The sequence below is a fragment of the Chiloscyllium plagiosum genome, chromosome 21 (genome assembly GCF_004010195.1).
Source record: "Chiloscyllium plagiosum isolate BGI_BamShark_2017 chromosome 21, ASM401019v2, whole genome shotgun sequence".
Lineage (NCBI taxonomy): Eukaryota > Metazoa > Chordata > Chondrichthyes > Orectolobiformes > Hemiscylliidae > Chiloscyllium > Chiloscyllium plagiosum.
The window spans coordinates 14,789,820-14,813,949 of NC_057730.1; the positions used below are offsets into that span (position 1 = coordinate 14,789,820).

A 24,130-nucleotide genomic window follows, 5' to 3' on the forward strand; every position below is an offset into this window, starting at 1 on the left:
GTGGTGGATTTGTTGACCGTAAGACAGCTTGCCCAATTATCTGCCAGCAATGGAACATTGAAGGACTCACAGGATGTAATGAAGGTCATGAGTGTCATTAGAGAAGATACCATTACACAGTTCATGGACACTTTCAGCTTTGAGGCAAAGCAGGTAGGAAATTGCAAACAGCTAATGATACTCCGAGAAACAAAATATAATAATAAATAGATTGTGAGTCTATTATAGTATGCAACCAAATGTAATCCAAAATTCTAAGGTTTTTTTCACTGAGATGTGAGCATCATTAATCACATTTATTGTCTATCTTCTATTGCCCTTGAGAAGATGAGATGCCTTCTTTAATGATTATAGTCCCTATAATGTAGGTCCACACACAATGCTGCTAGAAAGGGGGTTCCAAGCCTTTTGACTCAGCAACTGTCAAGGAATAGCAATAGAGTTCCCAGTCAAGATAGTGTATGGTTTGCAGGTCATGGTGTTGTCAGGTAGCTGCTGCCTTGCCTTCTAGATATTGGAGGTCATGAGTTTCGAAGGGGCTGTCAAAGGCTGTCATGAAGAATTGTCGCAATGAATGTGGTATTACACTGCTGCCTCAGTGTATTGGTGTTGAACAGAGTGAGTGTTATAGGTAATGCTGAGGCATTTGCCAGTCAAGCAGGTGGCTTTGTCCTGGGTGGCATTGAACTCCTTAAGTGTTGTTGGAGTTGCACTCATCAGACATTGGAAAGTATTCCATCACATTTGTGACTTGTGCATGGATTCTGAGGCCTTGAAATTGAATCCTCGCCGCATAACCACCAACCTCTAACCTGGTCTATGGCTGCAGTATTCCTATGGATGACCCCATTGGGCTTCTGGTCAGAGGCAACCCAAAGATATTTAATGTTGGGAGACTTAATGATGGTAATGCCACTGAACATTATGGAAAGATAGTTATATTACTCTTGTTGGAAGTGGTGCAGCTGAACATTTGTGTACCATGAATGTTACTTACCATGTTTATCTGCCCAAACCTGGATGTCTTCAGACCAGGTAGATGTCCTCAGATGTTAGTGAGCAGTACGTTGCAGGTTAGACTGTAAAAGGCTAGGTTAATGTTAGATGATCCGTATAGTTTTACTCCTTTCTGAAAATGAATGACTTATGAGGCAATTTTGAGAGGCACCCTGATTGCTGTAGATCTGGAGTCAGACCAGGTATTAATGACAGACCACCTTCCCTGAACAATATGAGTGAACTAAATGGATTTTCACCACATTCTAGTGATTTCAATAACATTATTATTCATACTTGTTTTTTTCTAAAAAAAACTTCTAGGTTGTTAGGGTTTGAACTCATGGCAAGGACATGAACTGACCCCAGCAGGCAGTTGGGGAAGGAGAGTGAAGTAAAATCAAATTGCACCAGGCTGGATGACTTCCCAACACACCTCCACCATCAGCACAATGCAGTGATGGTGAGACCGACCGCAGAGAAGCCGCTTGCCTTCAGCATACAGATGGGCGATTTGCATATGTAAAGGCATTATCATGGCCCACTTTACATGTGCTTCAGGTTTTTGCCAGATAAAGGAGCCACCGATGTAGCAGGGGTGGTCTCCCAGTGGCAAAGAGGAGTGAGGCGGGTTGGGGGAGTCAGGGTGGAGAAAGCAACACCTGTGACTTCGCTGTTATAGCTTTCCCTCCAACACTTGACACAGTGACTGAGCCAAGAGCATCAGGAGACTGCCTGCTGTCTTTCGTTGGATGGTGGACTAATTTAGGAGGGCATCTGTAGTAAAATTGTTGAACAGGTCCCATTGCCAGCAGGTGAGCCCAAGACCTGCTTATTTTCTTCCGGTGTCTGGGTCCTGTGCCCCTTGGAAAGTCCAAATCTCTGGAGCATCGATTCTGGTCTCTAGTCCTGGTCCTCTGGCATTGTCATTGTGCTGCTGTTCCTATCAACTGGCCAAACGTGCTGCACAATTATACACCTAATGGAGTGCTGTACACATCATCAAACCCCTATTATTTTAAACAGTACAACACCTCAATGAATCATAGGCAGAAATCTATCCTCAGTCTGGACCAGACCAGACACCCTCAAAATATGTTATAAAGGTAGCCTAGACTCTAACACTTTCTTATTATAAAGGTAAATATGGGATACTGTGGTCCAGCAGTACAATTGGTCGGACTACTTGATGTTAAGCAAAACACAATTTATTCAAACACTATAGTTAAATTTCAAAAAAAGAAAGAAGAGCTTGGAATGACATAGCCCATTGGAAAACCTAACAGAATAATAGATACAGTAACTATTACTAATTAACTATTCCAATATAGTAACATCCCATAAACATAATCTTGCCAAAAGACAAATTCGGAGAATAGATTTTGTCTTACATGCAATCCAACAGCCCAGGAAGAGGATCCCACCACCTCCCCAGCTTTTGGCTGAACTCGAGAGAGGGAAAAATAGCTTCCACTTCTTCAAGATCCCAACAGCAACTGCTGCTGAGAGCTAAAAACTAAAAATCTCTGGTACTGTGGTTGGAGCTTGATCACACCCATTCAGGTTGCTTGTATTGTTCCAGCTTTAAAAAAACACCCAAGGCTTCACAAGTTTTTTTTTCCTCATAGGCTGCTCATCACCTGCTCCCCGCCCCTTGCTTCCCCGCCCCCCCACATCTCTCTCTCCCTCTAAAATAAACCAGGACAAACACACCTCTTAAAACCACAGTGTCAGCACAAAATAATGTCTTGTTTGATGCTTCATTATATGAAGCCAAGTAAAAGACTTCAAATCACCAAACTCCTTATCCTGCTAGATAAGGTTCAAGCATATTGACTCAGTGTCCATTGTCTCAGATCAAAAGAACAAAGCACTTTATTGGTCTCAGCTGGTGTCCAATCAGTCTAATGTAAACAAGTTAAAACAGCACTTGCTAAATGAAGAACCGCTTCGTTATTAGTTACAATTGGGTTCATGGTTTAAGAATTTCTTTGTGATGAGTGTTTTTATGTGAATTTGACCATTTGAAGTTTATTCTGATAGCACTTGTGCAGTTTATGCTGTTTCTTCACTTTTCCAGAACAATGTAACATTGATCCCTGAAGTGAGGTCAACCTTACTGAGTGATGTTCTGAGTCGTGCTGAGCCAATTATTTCCAGTTCAAATGAAGAAGAACTCCAGACCTGGCTTGGGACTAGGCTTCAGTTGCTGATACCAGGACTGAATGAAAGTTTGGTTGAATTAATTCTGACGAATGCAAGTTGCCGTGGAGCTCAGATCATGTGCGTTCTGAGTATTGGATTTTAAATTATTGTTCTACTACTTTTATACATTTAAAGCACTAGCTAATTGGTAATGATTTTGTTTTCCATCACATTACTGTTTAATTCAACAATATTATAACTTTTAAAAGTATCTAAATATTGCTTTTTATCTTATTTTGGTCAGTGTTCCAAAAATTGTTGCACCTCTTCCACGTTATTCTTACTATAAAATAAAATAACAACAGAGTTCATTGGAGCTCAAATGGAATAGCAATTTGAAGATACAAGAATTCCTGTCATGGTGCGATGAACAATGTTATGGATAGTATCCAAGTGGATTGCAAGCACTACTCAGTGAGAAGCCGAGAGAATTGGTGTAGACAGGCAGCACTGTTCAGTGCACAGTTATAGAGCACAGATGCAGAGGTCTTTCTGCAAGTTCCCACTCGGCAAAGACACAGAAAAATCAATTCATTATAAAGTTAGTGGCAGAATGATCAGAAATACTGTGTATACAAAGGAAACTTGAATGTAGGCTCACGTTTACAACCACTTGAGTAATTTTGAAGTGCGTTCATTTTTGTACAATAGGAAATGTGGCAGCCAGTTTACCCACAACAATATCCCACAAGCTGCATTACTAATTGAGCACTCAATATTGTCCAGACTACTTTGGGTCCCTCTTCACTCTTTTTCACAATAATTCCTTGGGGCTTTTTTATATCCACCTTAGAAAGTAAAAGCATCTTAGTTTAACATCACATTCAATAAATGGCAGCTCCTAATCGAGTCATCGAGTGGTTCAGCATGGAAACAGACCCTTCTGTCCAACTCATTCTTACAGACTAGATATTCTAAATTGATCTTGTCCTATTTGCTAGAATGTGGACCATATCCATCTAAACTCTTCCTATTCATGTACCCATTCAGATGTCTTTTAAATGTCATAATTCTACCAATGTTCACCACTTCCTCTGGCTGCTCATTCCATACACGGGCCACCCTCTGCGTGATAAGGTTGCTTCTTTTTAAATCTTTCCCTTCTCACCTTAAACCTGTGCCATCTAATTTTGCACTCCCCTACAGTGCTCACTCTGTAATGTATTGGAATATCCATGTAAAATTTTGTACTCAAGTCCGAGGAGCGGGAATTGAATCCTCAACCCTCTGACGGAAGAGATGAAAATGTTATCCTCTGACCTGTTGTTGTTTGGTTGAATGCAGTCAGACCTCAGCAAAGTGGACAATATTGGGATATAGCTGCCTGTCATCTCAACTGAACCTTTTGGCTAAAGGAGTCAGCAAGGAAAATAATAACCAAGTGTGCTTAAAAGATGAGGGAAAATGTGAATTAAAATCTTTCCAAAAATAATTGCAATAACCTTTCAACTTTATACTTTGGACAGAGTCTGCCCCTCACTGAATTCAGGAGTATGGTGTGCACAGTCTTCTCACCATCATTTCGCATGTTGGGAAAATGATGCTACTAACCTGTAACCAGAAATGTTACTCTGCTTTACTGGCAAACTGGGAGATAATTGTGGCTTTGACTGACAGTGCAAAATAAATCTTATTGATTTAGCCTTGCATACTGGGCGACTTAATCAGTATCTCTTCCATGGTGAAGAGGTTTGATCAATAAAAAATTTAATATTCATATTTTTGAAACTTTATTTAGAATACAGACCCTGAATGCACGGATCTCTGAATTTACAACTAACATTCAGCGGCAACTGTACAATGGCATCAGAACCTATCTACGCAAAGGTATTTGGCTTCTATTTTACTCTGTTATCAGTTTTTAAAGTTGCAATGATAGTGCATGTGGACTTTTTTAACACATGCCTTTCCACAGTTACCTTCTCTACAAATGCAGCAGCTGTATGGATTTTTATAACAATGTGACTTGAGTAGGAGCTAAAAATTGTGACATGTTCTGGTGCTGAACCATCTAAAAAATCCTTTCTGTGCTCACTCTTTCCTTAAAAATGAATAGAAACATGGGAGGGACAATGCAGAAGAATTTCCTGATGATGCTCAGTTCTTGTTCTGTACAGTAACTTTGTAGTTTAATTTGATAATATATTAAGTTTGTAAAGTACATCACATCTTATTTGATTATTCCCCATTCTGTGTCACAGTTATTCCTACAGCTGTGTACAAATGTCACTACTTGGAGCTCCATACGCATCAGAAACTGCAAACTTCAAACCTAACTAAGATAGAATCATGAATACATTCTGAGGAAAATTCATTGACATTCCATTTCACAGGAGATTCTTTAATACTAAAAAAAAAATAATTATTCATGCTGATACCCTTTCTCTGTTTACCCAGGTCCTAAACCAAGGTGTTATAATGTGTCTGATCCAGCTTTGAACTCGACTGCCTGGTTTGCCAATTACTTTGGCAAATTTCTGAAATATACAAGCACAGATGACCTTGCTCTGCTCACTGACAATGCAACAGTACGTATAACTATGTTACTTTTGTAGCTTGAGTTACTTTCCTTACTTGCTTATCGTTACGAAGTGTTACAATCACAAGCAAGATTCCCAAATTCACTCCAATTCCAGGCGGGATACCCCAAACCTTTAAGTGTTCAGGTGAGAGGGGGAGATGAACTGACTCTCCTTCATTTACCCACCCCGTCTGTTGGTTGCAACAAGGTTCATTTAAAAACGACCTCTTTCCTTTTATTGGTACCTTTTCCCCTGACCAAAATGACCTTATGTTTTAAAGGAGCCAATTTATCTAGGTTTTCTTGAGTGAACAAAAGGTGAGTTTATTAATTTCAAATGTGAAAAGAATTATTAATACAAATAAGAGGGGATTCTGAAAAGATAAAAGTTTAAAACCACACAGACATGCAGATCAGTCTCTGAATTGTTTGCAAATACCAGATACTTTGATGTAGCCATTGCAGTGGAGGTTACCAGTAGCATTGTCACATCAGTCAGTTTCATGACCCATAGTTTTAGAGATTCATTGAGACTCTGTACTGCTGATGCTTTTTGACCGTAATTGAGTTCTAATAATTGGGTTGAGATAAAAAGTCCTTTGTTGCCCTATTTCCTGTTTAACTAGTTTGCACCACTTGGAGTCTTCACCTGTGACATAAGAGTAATCACAGTCCTTTGGCTATGACTGTCATGGCTCAAACCCAGTCTGGTACACAAGAATATTCAGTCCCACTAGATCATTCCAGTGGAGTTGCAACTGGATTTACTACTTGGAAAGCAAGTGCACAAAATGTGTCGCAAATTTAGGACATAATCCATAAGGTTTGAATTGTTGAATAAGGGTTTGTCAGCTCCTTTAATCTTTGTAGTCACAAGAAGTCACAGTCTAATCTGTTGTTTCTTTGACATCTTAAGGTGTTACGTCTTAATAGTTTTTCTTGCTCTCTCCGTCTGTCTCTCTCTCTCTTTTGACTACCACTTAATTTACAGCTGAAGTGATTGTCTCTGTAGCAGTCTGCTTCTAAAAATCAGCGCATTTTTCAATTTAAAGTAAGCCATGTCGATAATCTCTTTGAGGATCTGATTTATCATAACAAAAGAAGTGAACAAAGTTTTTGTCTCTGAATTGTAATTCCTTGAATATATTTACTACAAAAATCTTATCACCTATTAATACCTACTTTCTACAGTTGCAGATATTTGCCGCCAACCAGGAAAATCTAATTCTTTTGAACAGTATTGAGCTTCCTGAAGATGTCCAGAGGTTTTACGCAAGTGCACTGTTTGAAAATGCAGTCTTTAATGCATCAAGGTATATGTTGCTTAAAAGTTGTAGAATACTTAAACACCTGACATCTCATGACGGGAACTAAAACTGACCTGCATACTCAAATTATTATTTTCTTTCCTAACTTGAGGGAGGCATGAAAGCATTTTTATTACCTTTCACTGTTCATCCTTGGGACATGAGTATCATGGTCAATGTCAGCATTTATTACCCATCTCTAATTACTCTTGAGAGGCTGGTAGTGAGATGCCACTTGAACCACTATAGTCCATGTGGTAAAGTTACACCCACAATACTATTAGGGAAGGAGTTCCAGGATGTTGACAAGGAGAGTGAGGGAACGCGACATATATTCATGTCAGGATGGTGTATGGCGTGGGGGTGAACTTGCAATGGTAGTGTTCCCATGTGTCTGCTGTCCTTGACCTTTTAGACTGTAAAGATTATTGGTTTGGAAAGTACTTTTGAAGGATGAATTTGATGATTCACTGCAGTGCTTCTTTTCAATGCACGCTGTTTAAAATAATGGATGCTGCGCCATACGTATAGGGTGCTTTGTCTTGATTGGTATTGAGCTTCTTGACTGTTGTTGGTGATGTTCTCATCTGGGCAATGGGAGTATTTAATCAAGCAATATATATTAAATTTCCATTCAATGGTAACTCCCAGTATGTTGATGGTGGAGGATTCTGGAATCGAAATGTGGTTCAGTGTGGTTAGCTCAGTTGGCCGGATGGCTGGTGAGTGATTGATAAGAGTGGTGCTGGAAAAGCACAGCAAGTCAGGCAGCATGTGAGGAGCAGGAAAATTGATGTTTTGGGCAAGAGACCTTGAGTCAGATGCTGCCTGACCTGCTGTACTTTTCCAGCACCGCTCTAATCTTGACTCTGATCTCCAGCATCTGCAGTCTTCACTTTCGCCTGGCTGGTGAGTGATGCCAACAATCTGGGTTCAATTCATGCACAAACTGAGCTTACTTAAAAGAAATCTCCTCAACTTTTCCCCTTGCCTGAGGTATGGTGATCCTCCAGGTCCAATCAACATCAGTCGTCTCTCCTTAGTGAGAGAGCAGCCCTATGGTCTGGTAGGACTCTGGCAACTTTAGGTACAAAATTGCAGCCAAATCACTGCTATATTACTTTACTGCATATTTATTGTAAAATTTGAAGCTAGTGATTAAGTTTAATATCTAAATCAAATGTACATTGCATTATAGTTGCTAACTGTTTTTATCAAAACTATTATTCATAAACATCTTAAAACTTTGCAGAACAGCAGGAGGCCTTGTGATTGACCCAACTATTATCTGCCCTTTGACATTGCTATGCCTTTATTTTAATTTCGACTGACCTCACTCTTTTTGATGTTTAAGATTTTGAAATTTCAACATCTCCCTTCCAATCCTGTGTCAGCTACTCCATGCTCTAGCAACACTCTGCATGAAAAAAACGTTTTTGAACCTTTTGTTCTATTTATGGTGATTTTCAATTCAAGCCCTCTAGCTAACAACAACTCATCAACCATTGAAATTGCTTATTCTATTAAGCATCATCAGTACCCTTCATTATTTTAACTACACCCAATCTGTTTTTAACTGTCTTTGTTCTAGTTAAAATCTTAATGCGGCCTCTCCGTTGTAAGTATACCAGATTGTTATTGTAAATTTTTATTTCTGTTCAAATTCTGCTGCGCAGTTTTTGATCATCTTTAAGGCAAAGCAGTAAAGAAATTTCATGGTACATTTGATTGCTTTGTATACCAGAGATTTACTACTCATAACAATATTTGCATTGTTAATTTAATGCACTTTATGATGTGTTGCACATGTATTTGCACAATGAATTCTGATTGCGATTGATTTTCTCAATTTCCACATAGCATTCCTGACAGCTTGGTTTGCTTTGTTGTTGATACCCCAACAACAGTTCAATCTTTAACAGCACAGCAAGCTGAAATTATACTTCAGAAAGCAAACAGAGCCTGTCAGAATCTCAGCACAAATGGAACAACACCAACAGATGAACAACTGCAGGTAGGAATTCTCAGCCTGGGAGAAAGAGAGCTATTCTATTCTTGCAAGTTTGGGGAATGGCAGGACTTCTGCAATGAGCAAATTTCCGAGCTTCTCTGTGGTATTCTTAATTTTGCTGGGCTCCCCAGCCCCAGCCAGTGGGATAAAGCTTGGCTGCAGCCACCTTAAATTCAAAAAATATATGCCTATATACTTTGGTACCTATAGCTACACAATTGCTTGATTTTCAATAGCCAATGCACTGCCCAAAATATTTCTGGACACTTGGTACAAAAAGTCTTCATTGCATCAACTTGAGGGAGTCGTGAACACAGCCTAGTCCATCACACAAACTAACATTCCATCCATTGACACCATCTACATTTCTCACTGCCTCGGTGAGGCAGCCAACATCATCAAAGACCCTTCCCATCCCGGTTATAATCTCTTCCAATTTCTTCCATTGGGCAGAAGCTAGAAAAATTTAAACACACACACCAATAGATTCAAGAACAGCTTCTTCCCCACTCTTATTGGACTTCTGAGCGGCCCTATATAATTTTACATTTAATGTTGGTCTCACTCTTTGTGCACCTTCTCTGCAGCCTTTTCTGTTACCCTAATGAACTTTGTATAGTATAATCTGCCTGTGCTTCACGCAAAATAAACATTTTCACTGTACCTAGGCACATGTGACAATAATAAATCAAATCAAATCATTGCTAAGGCACAAATGTAATAAGGTATGTAACAAGGGTGTCATATTTGTAATGTATATTACATGGGGTATTTGCTATCGAAACCATTCTACATTATCCAGCAAGCAATCTCAGAAATGGGAGAGGAAACAGGGGACTGGCCAATTATTCACCATTATATTTTCTGCCTAATTCTGTCATTGTAAATTGGGCAGAACATTTAGGCTTTGTTTTATTGATTGCATTTGCGCTGTTGTTTCACTATTGGATGTCTGGCACTAATATTTATAATCTGGACGGTACTTCCATTAAACACCAAAAAGACCAAAGTTCTTGTTTTCGGACCATGTCAATATATCACACTTGCTGTGTTGCCTTCCCCCTTTGAGTTCATTCTCAAGCTGAACCAGTATACACATCTTTTCATCAAGGTAAAAACAAGGACTGCAGATGCTGGAAACCAGAGTCTAGATTAGAGTGGTGCTGGAAAGGCACAGCAGGTCAGGCAGCATCCGAGGAGCAGGAGAATCGACGTTTCTGGCAAAAGCCCTTCAGTAGGAATAGATCTAGTCTATATCAGAAGAGATTGACTATCATTGCTGCCACACCTGCTGAGCTTTTCCAATAATTTGTTTTTGTTTCTGATTTACAGCATCTGCGGTTCTTTTAATTTCCTTTGATTCTGATCTCCTGTGCATCCCATCATGTAACTCTTCGTTTGTCAATAGAACCTTTGGAACTCTCTTGTCAGACCCTTTCCACCCCCATACCTCATTCATTGATGTTTTAAAACTTCTCAAAACTTTCCCTCACTCCACGCTTTTAGTAAAATCTCCCAAACCTGTAAGTTGTTATTATTTGGTAAGGTCACACCCTCAAGAAGGAACATAGAACATAGAACAGTACAGCACAGAACAGGCCCTTCAGTCCACGATGTTGTGCCGACCATTGATCCTTATGTGAGGTAAACCTAATGTACGAATCCTTCAGGAAACGTTGATGATTGTATTTTCTTGCAGTTTGCAGTTTCCCTTGTGAATAAAATTGACAGCTTCTCCAATGAGACTCTTGGTAACCTAGGCCAATCAGCTGTTGGATTGTCAACAACACAGATTAATAATATCAGTGACAACGATATCTTACTATCCCTGGACTCCCTGAGTGAGGTCAATGGCTGGACCATGGGAAGTGTATTTGCATTGGTAACGAAGTTGACCCGTGTCGGATTTCAGGTAAGATTGTAACTAAACTAAAGGATAGCCTTTCTTCGGAATTAATTAACAAAATAGGACCGATTACTTGTTTCAAGCTAATAGCAGCGTGTATTAGAAGCACATGGTAGAAATCTGCTAGAGTACAAATGATAATGCACTGTCCATTAAAGTTAATGGATGGAAATCTAGAGCTGTGTAGTCAAATTTTACCTAAATAAATTAATTAGAAGATACCTAGACCCAAATCCCATCCTAATGTAATAAATTAAGGCACCATACATGACCAACGATTTGGAAAAAAATGCTCCAGTGTAGTCATGTTTCCTATGTAGGTATCAGAATAAGGCCACTGAAGGAATAACAGGCAAAAGAACAGAATTTATCATGTCTATTCAGGCTTTGTCTTCTATTTATAGTTTAACAACGCAACCAACCTCTTGAAAATGGGAACCTTGGTATCTGGGCTTTCAAGTGAAGCAATAAGAAATGTCAGTAGCAGTGAGATGGTCACTGCTGTCAAAGATGCTACCTTCGTAGAAAATATATTGCTTGCTCCTGAACCTGTTCAAGTACTAGTTGTCCAAAAGGTAAGCGCCCAATAAATTTGTGGGATAAAAATGGTTATTTCAGTGTTGCAGACGTTTCATCCCCTGTCTAGGTGACATCCTCAGTGCTTGGGAGCCTCCTGTGAAGCGCTTCTGTGATCTTTCCTCCGGCATTTATAGTGGTTTGAATCTGCCGCTTCCGGTTGTCACTTCCAGCTGTGCGTTGCAGTGGTCGGTATATTGGGTCCAGATCAATGTGCTTATTGATTGAATCTGTGGATGAATGCCATGCCTCTAGGAATTCCCTGGCTGTTCTCTGTTTGGCTTGTCCTATAATAGTAGTGTTGTCCCAATCGAATTCATGTTGCTTGTCATCTGTGTGTCATCAGACATGACCAGCTATCCTTAGTAGCCACACACGCAGATGACAGGCAACATGAATTCGACTGGGACAACACTACTATTATAGGACAAGCCAAACAGAGAACAGCCAGGGAATTCCTCAAGGCATGGCACTCATCCACAGATTCAATCAATAAGCACATCGACCTGGACCCAATATACCGACCACTGCAACGCACAGCTGGAACTGACAACCGGAAGTGGCAGATTCATACCACTATAAATGCCGGAGGAAACATATCATAAGCGCTTCACAGGAGGCTGCCAAGCACTGAGGATGTCACCTAGACAGGGGACGAAACATCTGCAACACAAATTCCCAGCTCGGCGAACAGAACCACAACAACGAGCACCCGAGCTACAAATCTTCTCACAAACTTTGAATGGTTATTTCACTTTACTTTTCGGGATGTAGAACAGCTTCTGAATATACAGTTATGCTAATAGACAACAAGACTGAGTAAAGTCTTCACAATCAGTTAACTTCAGCACTTTGAAGATGTTGAAGCAATACTACTTGACTTCTGTAACCATTTCACTGGAACCCTTTTCACTGTAACTCCATCAGCGCTCCTTGAACCTGTCTATTAAAACACCAATGATGCAGAAAGGGCTGGAGCTGGTACGCCCATTTTGCAAGTCTCTTACATTTTGGTTGGGCAATGGATTATCAGCGTTTACCATTTCAAGTAATAGGAACTGTTTGCGCCCAGGAAATAGTACAGATAAGACAGGGTGAAGGCATGTCCAATCCCTAGGGTGAAAATAACCTCCACCCCACCAATAAACCTATCACAATTCTACCCAGTGGTTCCAAAATATGGTATAGTTAAGAGTCCAAGGTGGACATTCCCATGAGGAGTATTTAAATCAAGGATGTTCCTTCTGATGGACTCAGAGATTTTTAGCAGAGTTAATGGGATTTCAAGGAACCACACATCACATTCCACACTGCAATTTTTGCCCCATGTGTTTCTCTTCATAAATAAGGAAGGTCTTCCAAATCTGCACAGATGCTGCCAACATTTATTGGAAAACTGCAGACTCATTTCATGTAAACACATTCATGGTCCTCTGTTTATGCACTAATTAGCCATCTTGCTATTGAGAAATTTCAGCTGTACTGTTTTTGTCAGTACATCAGATGTGTTTCCTTGGCAGAAATTGGCCTGGCTAGTCCTCAAGACTGTTTTTAAAGTGATTGGAGAAAGATTTTAAGAAGCCTATGAGGAGCAACCATTTTACACGGAGGGTGGTTCGGGTGTGGAATGAACATCCATAGGAGTGGTGGATGCAGGAACAGTTACAATATTTAGAGGAAATATTTGGAAGGATATGAGCTGAACACAGGCAGATGGGATTAGTTTTGTTTGGGATTATGGTCAACATGGACCAAAACAATACTTCAGTTTCAGGAAGATCTGAAGCAAACCATTTAAAAAAAAAACTTTTGTTTTGATTCATTTTTACTAAATGTTTTCATACTTTGATTCCTATCTAGGTTATTGTATCTTCGAATAACCCCATTACAGCTATACAGAGAGTTCCTGATCAGCTTGCATCCAAAATATTTTTGCCTCGACTGATTTCTAAAAATATTGGTCTGCCTCTTGTGAACAATAAACAGTGGAAACCTGAACAAGTAAGCTCTTGAATTGCTTGATGGACTCTCAAATAAAATCTCAGCTTATCTGTAATATTTCACATTCATCCACAGACAAGTAACCAATGTTGTGCAGTAGACAACTTTTCCATCTATGAAAGCTGTGGCAATGTCAACTGAGACGTTTAACAGGCCAAATATAAACTAAGCCCAGCCTCTAACAAGCACCATTTATTTCACAAGAAATTTTGTTTTTTAGTTTTAGTGCCTGCAAGAATTGTTACAAATTCTGAGTGAACTTATTAATATAGCGCCAAAGTACAGTTAGCTTTGAGCACAAAATCCATGCCTGTTAGAATGGGATTAGCTGTTTGGTTCTGTTGTTCAGTTTGGTTCTGTTATTCAGTTACTGCAAAAGGTAATACAGGAAATGGATCAATGCACTACAGGAACAGGCCCTTCAACCCACCATGTCTGTGCCTATCATGATGCCATTTAAACTAATCTCATCTATCTGCATATGGTCCATATTCCCCATTCATCACCTGTTCATGTGTCTGTCTAAATGCCTCTTAAAAATTCCTGTCATATCTGCTTCTACCACTTTCCCTGGCAGCACGTTCCAAGCATCTACAACCCTCTGCATAAAAAAAACTTGCCTTATACATCTCTTTTAAACTTTCCCCCCTCACTTTAAAGCTCTGCCCCCCGTATTTGACATTGCCACGCTGGGACTATCCACCCTATCCACACCTTTCGTAACTTTATATATCTCTATCAGGTCATGCCTCAGCCTCTGACACTCAAGTCATAGAGTCATAGAGATGGACAGCATGGAAACAGACCCTTTGGTCCAACCTGTCCATGCCTACCAGATATCCCAACCCAATCTAGTCCCACCTGCCAGCACTTTATAAACCTCTAAAAGGTCACCTCCCAGCCTCCGACATTCCAGGGAAAAAAGCCCCAGCCTGTTCAGCCTCTCCCTATCGCTCAAATTCTCCAACCCTGGCAACAGCCTTGTAAATCTTTTCTGAATTCTTTCAAGTTTCACAACATCTTTCTGATAGGAAGGAGACCAGAATTGCATGCAATATTCCAACAGTGGCCTAACCAATGTCCTGTACAGCTGCAACATGACCTCCCAAATCCTGTACTCAAAACTCTGACCAATAAAGGAAAGCATACCAAACGCCTTCTTCACTATCCTACCTACCTGCGACTCCACTTTCCAGGAGCTATGAACCTGCAAGGTCTCTTTGTTCAGCAACACACCCTAGGAGTTTACCATAAAGTGTATGAGTCCTGCTAAGATTTGCTTTCCCAAAATGCAGCACCTCGCATTTATCTGAATTAAACTCCATCTGCCACAATCCAAATTTGTCCTTATAGTTACTATACTCCAATATTGGCAACTTCCTGGAAAACCTCTTTTGCACTCTGTCCAAAACATTCACGTCCTTCCTATAGTGTGGCATCTCGAACTGCACACATTAATTCTAAGATGGCTGAACTAAAGACTTGAACAGCTGCAACATGACTTGCCAACTTTGATGCTCAGTGCGCTGACAGATGAAGACAAACGTGCCAAATGCCTTTTTTACCACCTTATCCACTTGTGTTGCCCCTTGCAGTAAGCTTTGGCCATGTATCCGAGATCACTCTGTATATCACTACTTTTGAAATTGACCTCGCAAGATGCACCACCTCACATTTTTCCAGACTGAACTCCATCTCCCATTTCTCCACCCAACTTTTAAACTGACCTGTATCCTGTTGTATCTATTGATATCCTATCTCACTGTCCACAACTAAACAAATGTTTGTGTTGTTGGCAAGCTTACTAATCAAACCACCTACATTTTCATCCAAATTGTTTATAAAGATTACAGACAAGAGAAGGCCCAGCCCTCTCCTTGTAGAACACCACTGGTCACAAACCTCCATTAAAAAAATGATGGCCTCCACAACTACCCTATATCTCCTATGACCAAGCCAATTTTGTATCCAATGTCCTAATCATTGTGGATCCCGTGTGACTTAACCTTCTGGAGAGTCTACCATAAGGGATCTGGTCAAACGCTTTAGTAAAGTCCATGTAGACAACATCCACCACCCCACCCTCATCAGTCATCTTTGTCACTTGCTCAAAAACCTCAATCACATTTGTGAGCCAAGACATTCCTTCCCCCGACAAAGCCATGCTGACTATCCCTAATAAGTCCATTCTTTTCCAAACGCCAGTACCCTAATTTTGCCTGTCCTCCTCAGCAAAGGCCCATGCTCACGAAAGCCCGCACTTTGACCTCAACTGCAACACTTCTACCTCACTGCAGAAGCTGTGCAGTTTTGAAGCCTCAATTAAATTTTCTAACAATCTCTTGCTCTCTCTCTCTTTCTCTCTCACTCTCATTTTGTTTAATTTGAGAAGGTGGGTGAGAAACACTACAGCAGTGTACTGTTTAGGGCTTCACCATTCTCTGACCCCCCCCCATCTCAAATGTACTGAGCACGCCCACATTTCTCAGAAGCTTCCTCCGTTGTTTCTTACTATCGCCTTTTCCATTTCAATATAATTAAAAAAGAGATAGCATGGTGCTGATTTGGCATTCCATTGTAAATTTGAAAATATTTACTTGGGAACAGTAAAGTTGTTGAAGCCTAACAATTTACTAACCACTTCTTGTGCCTTAATAGTAGGTCTGTCGCAAAGCAATTCCTAATTGTATCCTGATAGACTCTGACAAGACCATAATATATTGAACTCATTAATCCACAGCATATTTGGAAAAAGAACTTAACTGTTCCCAACCGGCTTTAGTTTTGCTGACATTGGCAATTTTTCTCAGAATATTTAGATCTTGTACCTTTGTTTTAAAGCATTAAATTTGTAATGGTCAAAAGGAGAGTAAATTATTCTTGGATTCCTGTGAATTATATACACTAAAATTATCATGATGTGGAGTGTTAGACTGGGCTGGACAAAGTCAGAAGTCACATGACACCAGGTTACAATCCAACAGGTTTATTTGAAATCACTTCACCTGACGAAAGAGCAGCGTTCTGAAAGCTTGTGATTTGAAATAAACTTGTTGGATTATAACCTGGTGTTGTGTGACTTCTGACTAAAATATTCAATAATCAATACATTGCTCAAGTTGTTGTGAGTAGTACCAAAGCTGCATAGTATTTCTTAACATTTTTAATTGAATAATTATGACCTAATTTTGCCATTTAGATGAACAGCATCTGCTCCAAATGAGTTAAAGTTAATGGAAATAGATGTACATTTATGATTCTGACTTCTTTTATAGGCTGCTGTGTTCTTTGGCACTTTGACAGAAAATTCGACTATTAATTTTGATGAGTAAGTATTTTATTCTCAAATGCATTGAAATAAATTTTCATAAGATGTTGCAACTTTGTTAAATGAAATAGCTGGTCAGACATATGCCAGTCACAAAATAATATCTCAGTCTAATCTTTTGAGATTCGATCCATAGTATACACAAAAAAGTTATGTTTCATATCTTTGGATAAAATTCTGTTTGTTTTGTAAATATTAATAGCTTTTAGTTCCATGTTTGAACCATGATCTGTTAGAGCAATTATAGTAGACCGTACTTTGAGTAGAATTAACTTCTGGTCATTGGAGTACAAGGACATGAATCGCATATTGTCATAGACTCATCGAATCCCTACAGTGTGGAAACAGGCCATTGGCCCAACGAGTCCACACTGAACTTTTGAAGATTAACCCACCCAGCCCCATTTCCCCTACCCTTTTACACCACATTTACCCCTGACTAATGCACCTAACCAAAACATCCCTATGGGCAATTTAGCATGGCCAATTCACCTGACCGGCACATCTTTGGATTGTGGGGGGAAATTGGAGCTCCTGGAGAAAACCCACACAGGCACAGGGAGAATATGCAAACTCCACACAGACAGTCGCCCGAGGCTGGGATTGAACCCAGGTCCCTGGCGCTGTGAGGCAGCAGTGCTAACCACTGACCCACCGTAAAATTGTAAAAGCAATCTTAAAAAATTATAATCTGCATGGAATATCAGGAAAAGGATACCATTATGTACACTTGTTTTCTAAATACAAGTTTGTGAAAATCACATGACAAAGGTTATTAATGTTATTTCATGTTATAGTGTTTCAGCTTCTGTTCTGCAAGGTTTCAGTTGTATAGCAGGAAACAACTTGAACAGTGACCAGTTCCTGCAATTTGTTAAAGCCACGAAGGGTAAGCCTTCACTGACCCAAGATCAGGTAAGCTAATGTTCAAATTAAACACTATGTTCATCTATATAGCATAGAAGGAAGTGACATCTGTTCTACCTGTGTGTAGACACGATGGGCTAAATGGCCTCCTTCAATTCCAAATATTTCTATAATTCAGTGATATGTATCCTGGCATCTGTAAGGATAAAATGCCGGTCTGTATCCTTGGGTTGAGATCATGTTGTGTTGCATGAGCAATGAAGTTCACATCAAAGTTTTTCATGCATTACTTTTACAAAAACCTTACATCAGTTTATTTTCTGAAGATTATTTAAACACAATAGTCAATGAATTTCTTACCAACAATTAATGTATTAATTTCTAATTTTTTTTAACTTTTTGCTTATTTAGCTAAAAATTGCAATATGTTAAAGTCAACCCAAATTCTGTTTGAAAACAATTGAAAATCATGAATGTTCTTAAATTACTATTTCTGTTTGGTGCACTCCTACATAAATCAAATTATGAATTAAACACCCTGGAAGTTCACAGCTATGAGCGGCTATTGTAGTCTTTGGATGATCTGCCTTCTGGAAATAGAACAAAGGCATTTAAATCTATTCATTGCATATAACTTATAACTCCCTTTAACAGTCTTGACAATGGGAAGCAATGTGGAAAATACAGCAAAAATTCTTGTAAAAGTCAATCTCACATTTCAGGTCACTTCTTCCAATTTTGCTGTTACCACCTGAATTTGGCATTTAGGTTTTATCTCATGAGTGCTGACTGGCTTATTTCAGTTTGCATCATAATAGCTCAGATCACTTCATTTCTATGTAATTTTCAATTCTCCACAGTTTACCTGAGAAGCTAGACAGTACCAGTTCCATCATGAAAGTCAGAGGCTCAGTCTGGTATCAGCAGTCCACCACTTGCTTCTCTAGGCCCACATCCAACTCTGTCTTCAGCGAGTATGGTCTATAGACATCATCTTCCTCACCGTTTGTCCAAGCAAGTTGGCATCAGTAAATCGGCACCCTCAGTACATCATCAAGCCTGATCTTGAACAAAATCATGTGCCACTTCAGGGTGGTACTCAGGGACACCCAGAACATTTATGCTTCTGCCAGGTTTTGATGTGCTCAGACAAACACATGCACATGCATACACACACACGCAAACACACACACACACACACACACACTCACAGATACATATACACACAAACACATGCACACTTACAGACGTGCGCACATACACACAGAGACATACACAAACAAACATCTTATTCATCTACACACTTTGTACCTTATGACTTAATTTCTTCATACTCACTTTGCACAAACTAGTTTACCAATTCTCTATCCACGCTAATATACTACCCTGACATCACTCTTATTAAGTAGCCTTGTGTGCAGGACCTTATCAAACACCTTTGGGAGAGGAGACGTGATCAGATGTCCTAAGTGAGAGTGTAGGCAGAATGCGATTAGTAGTTTGGCAGGATGAAGTGGGTAGGCATCATTGAGTGGATATGATACATGCAACGATGAGAGCAGTAGTTCATGTACTTTGATGAAATGCATGTGCAGTGGTACAGTTTGATTGAATGTGGCCTGTGAGTGCAATACAGCTGAGCCCAGAAAATCATTAAATCCTTCCTGCATTGCTATGCATTGTGTTTTGCACAGGATACCGCACTGAGAGGGCGCTATCTCAGAATGCAGAGTACTGGGCTAATGGTAAGATTCTTGGTAGTGTAGATGAGCAGAGAGATCTCAGTGTCCAGGTACATAGATCCTTGAAAGTTGCCACCCAGGTTGAAGAAGGCATACGGTGTGTTCGCTTTTATTGGTAGAGGGATTGTGTTTCGGAACCATGAGGTCATGCTGCAGCTGTACAAAACTCTGGTGCTGCCACATTTAGAGTATTGCGTACAGTTCTGGTCACTGCATTATAGGAAAGATGTGTAAGCTTTGGAAGAGTTCAGAGGAAATTTACTAGGATGTTAGAGGGAAGGTCTTACGAGGAAAGGCTGAGGGACTTGAGGTTGTTTTCATTAGAGAGAAGAAGGTTGAAAGGTGACTTGATTGAGACATGTAAGACAATCAGAGGTTTAGATAGGTTGGAGAGACTTTTTCCTCAGATGGCGATGGCTAGCACAACAGGAGATAGCTTTAAATTGAGGGGCGATAGATATCGGACAGATGTCAGAGGTGGTTACTTTACTCAGAGAGTAATAGGGGTGTGGAATGCACTGCCTGCAACAGTAGTAGACTCGCCCGCTTTAAGGGCATTTAAATGTTCATTTTATAGGCATATGGACGAGAGTAGAACAGTGTAGGTTAGATGGGCTTCAGATTGGTTCCACAGATCAGCACAACATCATGGACTGAAGGGTCTATACTGCACTGTAATGTTCTATGTTCTATTTCAGTCCAAGCTGGCTGGGTCAGGCGGCAAGGCCCCCTCAGGAGGATTCAGCACTGTCCTACTCTCTACCACCCTGTCCTTCATCACCTCCAAGTCCCTGTTGGTAAACTGGGGAGCTAACGTTTCTTTCTCAGCCCCTTTCTTTTTGGAGGACCACATGTGAAGTGTTGTCCCCAGCTTGCAGCTTACACAAGATGGGCTTCAATGAGACTGGCTTGTTTTGAGATGAAGAGTGGAGGGTTGCTGAGAAAAGTCACAATGTACAATGATGGACCAGGCACCATCAATCTCACTCAAGAAATCACCTTGCCAAAAAAATGGGAAAATTCATCCCTTAATCTTTATTTGGGGCATAAATTGACAAAAAGTATTGTCTTGATCTTAACAAATTTTACTTTATTATTTTGAATAAGATCTCGATTATTATCGCCCAAAGTTGATGTTAAAATTTACAAGAATTCTGATTTCATGGTCAACTGAAGTGCAAAAAATAATCAAGTTAAAGTGAAATAGTACAGATGCTGCAGGTCTGAAATAAAACAAGTGCTGGGGAAACTCAGCAGGTCTGACAGAATCTGTAGAGAGAGTTTAGGTTTTGCATGCCATGACTCTTTATCAGATGCTTGTTGCTAATTTTGCTTTACTACAAAATATACAGGCCAGGTTTTAACTCTGTGTAAGTGGCTGTCTTTATTTTGAGTAAGTTATATTGTTGGCCTGTCTATACAGCTGAAAGTTAAATTGTGTTTTTTTTAAATAATTAACCAGCAATTAGAAAAGAAAAGTATTTATTTCTTACCTGCTCAAAATTTAACTTTAATATTTGATTTATTTTCAGATAAAGATGTGTAAACTATATTATATAGATAAATATATACTTGAGAAAAAATGTTTTCGATATTTTGTGAATTTTATTTAACGTTGAAAATTTGGTTTCTCAGCTGATTTGCATGACCAGAAGGCTGAATTCCAGTGGAAAACCAGGGAATATTTCTGCCTTGCCTGAGGATGTCTTGCTGTTCTACGAGTAAGATATGCAAGTTTTATTTTGGTGCTTTCTTCTGTATAAACCACTAATTAGAATCCCTGCAGTGTTGAAGCAGGCGATTCAGTTCATCGAGTTGGCACTGACCCTCTGTAAAGCATCCCACTCAGAACCGCACCCCCCCCCCCCCATTCTTCCATTTCTAATCCACCTAACCTGCACACCCCTGGACACTAAGGGCAATCTCCCTTGACCAATCCACCTAACCTGCACATCTTTGAACTATGTGAGGAGACCAGAGTACCCTGGAAACCCATTCAGACGCAGGAAGAATGTGCAAACTCTACACAGCTAGTCACCCAAAGGTGGGATCGAACCCGAATTCCTCCCGTTTGAGGTAGCATTGCTAACCACTGTGCTGCCGTGCTGCCCAATTGATTCATAACAGAAGGTCAAAATGCAAATCGGGGTAATCCATTCAAATAACTATTGATCTGAACTCTTAAAACCAACAATTTTAGGGAAATTTTATGTGAGCTGGTGAGCTTGTCTCCTTTGGAAAAAGCCCACTGAAATATAGGCCAATCAGTATCTCAGGAGTGGAGGTATTGGCTGACAGCTCTTTTGCTCAGCAGTGTGACCAAGGAGGCAGTGGCTGCTACCACAATGGCACCAAGGACAGGCCAAGTACCACAGAGTTAAGTGATGGTGGGGAGATTTCACAGGGCGAGGGCTCATGAGAAGTGAGGACCTCAGCAACAAGTACCCTGAATTCCCCTTCCCAATGCTGAATTCCTCAATAAGACACTGCCTTTCAACAAAGGACTTCGCCATGGAGACCACATCAACCCTCACAGGTTTGCTTTCCATGTTTTAACAGCCTCACTTGAGTTATTACCAGCAGAAAAGGAAAGACCACCCCCCCCCCCCATCTTATTGGGCATTAATTCCCCTTCTAACTGCTAATTTGGCAGTGTGTGGGGGGAAGGCTATCCACTGATGGGTGAAAGCAGTTACAATACATAAGCGAGAATTAAAAGTTGTGTTTAATCCATCATGAAGTAGACTTTAATCTGGAATATTCACTGTTTTCTTTTTCTTAGCCCTGAGACATTCGCAAATGAACCCTGTGAAAATTTCGTCCGGGCAGTTGGACGAGCCAACATTACTATTTTATCTCGAGGATCAGCAAGAAGGAAGAATCTGTTGACAAATGCTCAAAGATGCCTGGTGAGCTCAAATGCCTATTCTGGACTAACATCTGTACTTGATAATATTAACACAATGGGATCAATGTTCATTGTACGTATTGATGATCAGTAACTGTCCACTATAAAGTCTATCTGCCATTAATTCCTGTCCCCTGTTTGTAAAGTAATGCTGTTTCTCAGTTACCAGTAGCAAAACTCCACCTCAGATTATCAATGAGCATTTTAAATACTTTGCAAAACACTTAATGATTCTGTTTGGAACTTTCAATCTCTTCTGTGTCTTACAATTTTGACATTGCCAGCTCCCGATTAAATAAACAGGTTATTGCTGGTGTCACAGTTGAGGAGGCAATGGACTGATGGTGTTATCGCGAAACAATTAATCCTGAAACTCAGCCAATGTTCTGGGGGACCTGGGTTCAAATCCTGTCATGGCAGATGGTGAAATTTGAATTCAGTAAAAGAATCTGGAATTAAGGGTATTATGATTACCATGAAGCCATTGTCAATTGTCAGAGGAGGGAACAAAACACATTTAATTCGCTAATGTCCCATTGGGGAAGGACGCTCCCATTCTTTTCTGGGATGGCCTACATGTGACTCCAGACCCACAGTGATGTTGTTGACTCTTAACTGCCCTCTGGGCAATTAGGGATGGACCTAGTCAGAGCTGCCTATATCCCATGAGTGAATAAATTGGAAATTTCAACTTGGTGTGTTTGTATGTGGAAAAATAGTTTGTTGTTAATCTGCAACAGGGAACAAGTCATTGAGTATTTTCTTATCGTAAGTAAAGGTTAAACACCAATGAACTCATTTTATTTCCCTCCTGGCATCTAAAAGATCTGCAATTAATCTTAGAACTCTTGCAATCAAGAAGCAACAATTTTTAAAAATCTGAAAAAATCCAGGAATTCAGTCCATTAGCTCGTATCTATGGAGAGAACAGACTAGTTCCATTTTTAGCTGTAGTTTCTTTTCCGGGACTTGCAAAGCTTTTTAACTTTATTTCAGGGAAGCAGGCTCATTGAACAAAGTAGAGCATTCATTCACAAAGTGTTTCATGTGGTTCACAAAATGATATCATTTTTGAAAATCAGTTGGACATGAATATGTTTACAATGTTGTCCTAGGATGTCCCCCAGTTTGCAGTTGATTGAGTTGAGATTAGTCAGAGATCAATTAGTGGTTGTTGTATCAGGGAGCTGGGCAGGTTACACAGCAGGTCTAAAAGTCCTGAATGTTATTTTCTTTCTTCTCAATGAATGTGCATGTTGCTGAAGCAGTGAGATGTGAACTCCATAAGACCATAAGACATAGAAGTGGAAGTAAGGCCATTCGGCCCATCGAGTCCACTCCGCCATTTAATCATGGCTGATGGGCATTTCAACTCCACTTACCAGCATTCTCCCCATAGCCCTTAATTCCTTGTGACATCAAGAATTTATCAATCTCGGCCTTGAAGCCATTTAGTGTCCCGGCCTCCACTGCACTCCGCGGCAATGAATTCCACAGGCCCGCCACTCTCTGGCTGAAGAAATGTCTCCGCATTTCCGTTCTGAATTTACCCCCTCTAATTCTAAGGCTGTGCCCACGGGTCCTAGTCTCCTCGCCTAACGGAAACAATTTCTTAGCGTCCACCCTCTCCAATCCATGTATTATCTTGTAAGTTTCTATTGGATCTCCCCTTAACCTTCTAAACTCCAATGAATACAATCCCAGGATCCTCAGCCGTTCCTTGTATGTTAGACCTGCCATTCCAGGGATCATCCATGTGAAT

General features: G+C 40.1%; 1 protein-coding gene across 1 annotated transcript in view; it reads left to right on the top strand.

Moving 5' to 3' along the window:
• The window catches only part of LOC122560555 (mesothelin-like protein), a 48,374-nt gene continuing 24,244 nt past the window's right edge, over positions 1 to 24,130 (top strand). The window contains exons 1-13 of the mRNA XM_043711305.1: positions 1 to 153; positions 3,077 to 3,279; positions 4,940 to 5,028; positions 5,599 to 5,729; positions 6,914 to 7,035; positions 8,890 to 9,043; positions 10,740 to 10,952; positions 11,351 to 11,521; positions 13,383 to 13,523; positions 16,799 to 16,851; positions 17,649 to 17,766; positions 21,096 to 21,181; positions 22,243 to 22,369. Coding sequence (XP_043567240.1) covers positions 79 to 153; positions 3,077 to 3,279; positions 4,940 to 5,028; positions 5,599 to 5,729; positions 6,914 to 7,035; positions 8,890 to 9,043; positions 10,740 to 10,952; positions 11,351 to 11,521; positions 13,383 to 13,523; positions 16,799 to 16,851; positions 17,649 to 17,766; positions 21,096 to 21,181; positions 22,243 to 22,369 — 1,683 coding nt within the window. The 5' untranslated portion in view covers positions 1 to 78. The remainder of the gene's footprint in view (positions 154 to 3,076; positions 3,280 to 4,939; positions 5,029 to 5,598; positions 5,730 to 6,913; positions 7,036 to 8,889; positions 9,044 to 10,739; positions 10,953 to 11,350; positions 11,522 to 13,382; positions 13,524 to 16,798; positions 16,852 to 17,648; positions 17,767 to 21,095; positions 21,182 to 22,242; positions 22,370 to 24,130) is intronic.